Source organism: Andrographis paniculata, unplaced genomic scaffold (assembly GCF_009805555.1).
Source record: "Andrographis paniculata isolate CXL003 unplaced genomic scaffold, ASM980555v1 Contig89END, whole genome shotgun sequence".
In the NCBI taxonomy this organism is placed as follows: Eukaryota; Viridiplantae; Streptophyta; class Magnoliopsida; order Lamiales; family Acanthaceae; genus Andrographis; species Andrographis paniculata.
The window spans coordinates 3,091,898-3,096,204 of NW_026137627.1; the positions used below are offsets into that span (position 1 = coordinate 3,091,898).

Below are 4,307 nucleotides of genomic sequence, written 5' to 3' on the forward strand. Positions count from 1 at the left end.
TTGTTATCTAAATAATATCTAAACCTCTGAACATACAATTTTTTTCTTAATCAACAGTACATTTTGATTAAATATAGCAGTAGTATTTAATTTTTATAACCGATTTCGAAGCAGCCATGACGTAACCCAATTGGGGTGCGGGGGCGTGCGTACACAAAGTCTAAAAATAGACCCGTCCAACGCTGGGGGGCAAGCCAGTAATTTCACAAAGCGGAGCGTGAAGACAAGCGATGTAGATAAGGCTTCCAATGACGTCAAGAGCCAGAGCTGGCTCCAAAACCAAAACCAAATCCAAAATCAGGCATCATTTCATCATCATAATAATTCGTTCATATCTTGATATCCACACAAAACCGACACTCTAAAAACCCTTATTTGAAACTTTCCCACGTCTTCCTCTTCACTTGAATGGTTTCTCCCTCCTTAGTCAATATTGTCTACCTCTTCCCTCTCAACTCTACGCCAAAACGCGTCAGCCGTCGCTTTCCGCCCCCCGACGCATCCCCACCGTCCATCCCATTCCTCCCTCTCCCACTCCCCTATATGTATAAAAGGATCGCTCAATCATTCTTCAATTGATTGTTTAAGAACTTCTTATCTTGCATTTGAGGTTTTTGCTGAAAATGGGCCAAGAAATCGCTGTTGACTGCTTCGATCGGCTGCCTGACGAGATTGTGCTCTCGATTTTTAAGAAATTGCAGGATGCCAAGTCGCTGTGTATGTCCATGGCGGTGTGCAAGCGCTTCCGATCAATCGCCCCGCAGGTGGACGAGATTTCGCTCTCGATTCCGAAGAAGAAGGCGGCGGCGGCGGCGGAGTTCAGAAATCCGGTGGTGAGAGTTCTGATGAAGCCGTTCAATTTCATCAGCCAGTTGGTGAAATCAAGATCCAAGAGCAGCGACGAAAACGATCTGGATTTCTACTCCTATTACCTCCACAACGAGATCCTCAAATCGTTCGGCGAAGTCCGCGGCCTCCGCCTCCGCCTCCCCTGCCATGGCAACCGGAATTTCAAATCAGGTAAGAACGGGAAGCCTCCGAAGACGTTCCTGAAATGGAAGGCGGAGTTCGGGCGTGATCTGCACAGCTGCGTGATTCTCGGAGCGAAATCGTTCTCCGATAAGTCCGATCGGTCGCCGGAGTCGGATCCGGAGGCTAGGGTTTCGATGCCGGACGAAGATCTGAAGCTGCGGATCGTGTGGACGATCTCGTGCCTAATCGCGGCGACGGCGAGGCACTACTTGATACAGGAGACGGTGAAACGACAGGGGACTATCCAAAACGTCGTCGTTTCGGACGAGACGAATCAGGGAAGGTTGCTGATGAACAGCGCCCAGATCGAGGAATTGAGGGTTTCCAAGGGGAAAGGGCGTCAGGAGGAGGTCCCGGAGCCCAGGAGCCGGGTCCCCGCGTTGAGGATGAAGATGTGGTTTATGGACAGTCTGGAGGTGGGGGATTCTGGCAGGGTCATGGAGGGGGCCACGCTCGTCGTCATAAAGCCCGCCGCCGCCGCCGCCGCCCCTGTCGGCGGCGGAGACGTGCTAGGGTTTGGGGATGACGATGAGGGAAAGATGCTGGAAGAAGCCGCCAGGAAATTGATGGTCGCCAAGAAATGTTACACTTTGGAAATGAATTCTTTTTGATTTATTTTTATTAGTATTATTTAATTTTATTTTATATCTGCTGTATGTACTTTCAGCGTTTGGTCTGTTATGTAAATAAAAATTACTACTAATATTAATTAATTTGGGTTATGAAATTTTCAATTCAAAGTATTGGGCAATTTCCGTGGACCAAAAGTATTACTACTTCATTGGCAATTAAACGTGTGCTTATTTTTTTCTTTTTTATTTGTTATAGAAAAGTAGTTTTATTTTTATAAAAAACCTCTATATTCTAATTTGTTGTCCCGTTATGTTTTACTATAAAAGATATTGATTATTATCTATATACTTTAAAACTAGTAATTCTTTTTTTGTCAGAATTTATATTTGTTACTCTATATTTAAGTATGTTAAATTTTACTATAAAATATATCAATTATTATCTATATACGTTAAAACTAGTAATTATTTTTTTGTTTGTTTGTCAATATTTAAGAATCATTTTAGTAGAGAGAATTCAATATATATTTTTTAAATATTTTGTTTCTTTGTTTTTTATTTATGATAATTATTGGTAGATCCAGCTCAACAAACGGAGAAGCCAAACTCTTCTCACCGTTTGAGCAATACTAATGCCTTTTTATAGATAACTTTTTTATTGAAGGCTTTTTCTTAAAACTATTCAAAAGACTTAATGCAATTGGGTGTAAGAAAGATTGATCCAAATTGGATCTAAAATTGAATTTATAAATTTTGATTTTAGCTTGAATTTTTAATTTTCAAATCAAATAAGCTAAAAAAAAATTATAATAAAAATAATTTTTATATATCATTTTCTCTGTTCAAAAGCAAACTTCTATTTATTTATTTATTTATTTTATTTTAGTTCGTCCAAATAAAAAATTTTTATTTTCGTTTTTAGTAAAAATAACCATCAACTGAATATTAAAATATTCATATTTTTTTCTTTTTCAAATTACTTTTACTTCTATATAAAGAGTAAAATAAATATTACACTACATATCTATAAAATAATAATTTATCTTAATCAGCATATAAAAGTTAAATGAGAAACTTACCAATTGACAGAGTTGTCCGATTTGAAATGAGTCATTTTTGTGTATTTTGTAGTGAATTAAAAAATAATAGTTGTTAGATATTAAAATATTTTAGGGTTTTATTGAGTATGTACATAGACTCAAAAACTTGGGCTTGCAGACAAACAAAAAAAGGGGTGGGTTTCCCACGCATCCATTAAGGTAACCAGTCAATCAGTCGGTAGTCTGTCTGGTCGGTTGGTCGGTTGGTAGCACCAGAACAGTCAGCAAAGGTGCAACCACGAGACGGTTCTTCAGGCAGTTGCAAGGGAACCAGTCAACCAGTCGATAGCCTGTCTGGTTGGCTAGTCGGTTGGTAGCACCAGAACAGTCAGTAGAGGTACAACTACAAGACCGTTCTTTAGGCAGTTGCAAAGGAACCAGTCAACCAGTCGGTAGCCTGTCTGGTCGGTTGGTCGGTGAACCGCAAAACGGTTTTTTCGGGCAATTGCAACCATAAGGCGGTTCCTCAGGGCAGTTGCAACCGACTGATAATCCGGCACATACGATCCAATGTCCGACTTGGAAGGCATATAACAGGCACCTCGCATCCGGAAAAAGGCATCTTCAATCAGCATCAATTTCAAAGAAATTCGCTTTGGGGATCATCCTTTTTATCTTTCAGTATCTGTTGCTTTTATTTTCTTATATTCTGTATGGTATCTAGGGATTTACAATTCCAAATATTATTATAGTCAAATTCGAAATTAGTTTTCGGATTTTACTTTTATTGTTGAAAATAGCATCAACAATTTGGCGACCACAGTGGGAGTCGAGGCAAGATTCCTGACCCTACGACATACGGAAATTTCATACGACTAAAGTCCGGCCGAATCATCGGAAGGATCCATATGACAGGTTCACAGCCTCAAGCCTCTTCCACCACGGCAGGATAAACAACAATACCTTCCGTGGTTAACACTGGGGAATTCTCCCATGCACCCACTGATTGGGTGACATATGTTCAGCAGTTGAACAACCAGCAGACACAAACCATGCAGGAAATGTTGCGAGAGCAACAGAACTTGATGCATAATATGTTAGATCAAATGTTGGCAAGGGTAACTCTTCAACCCACTCAAACACCACCAGCATCATCACCATCCAGATTACAGACGAACTTTGTTAGGCCATCTTATGTAGATAGCACCTTCCCAAGTGCTGCTATTAGAGGGGATAGAGGAAAAACGCCCCTGACATACCCAAACATAATCCCGTTGGGTACCAAGGGGGGTAGATCAAGCAATGTTCGAGAGGGACGAAAGGATGGGAGGTCAGGCCCACAACCCCATTCCTGTTTTTTTATCATAATCCACCCAGAGTGGACTTAGAGGATATTGCTCAAGTGTTATGAGTGCATTTTGGCATGAATCCGCAAACGGTGAACAGGCCAATGTACCAAAGACCCTTTCCGGAAAGAGTCATCAACGAACACCCTCTCCCGAGAAATTATAGGCCGCTAGATTTCCATCCTTTCTCGGGAGAAGACAGTTTATCAACCATTGAGCATGTAGGTCGTTTCACGGCCCAGTTGGAGGAGGTTGGTAATAATCCTTTTTATAAGTTGCAATTGTTTGGACTATCCCTGACTAGAACGGCAGTTTCC

The 4,307-nt window shown here is 41.0% G+C and overlaps 1 protein-coding gene across 1 annotated transcript; it reads left to right on the forward strand.

Annotated features, from left to right (window-relative positions):
• Positions 1-346: 346 nt before the first annotated feature.
• LOC127242990 (F-box protein At4g18380-like) lies at positions 347-1,775 on the forward strand. Its single transcript, XM_051262803.1, has one exon. It carries the CDS (start codon positions 624-626, stop codon positions 1,641-1,643), a length of 1,020 nt encoding a protein of 339 aa, XP_051118760.1. The 5' UTR covers positions 347-623; the 3' UTR covers positions 1,644-1,775.
• The last annotated feature ends 2,532 nt before the right edge of the window (positions 1,776-4,307 follow it).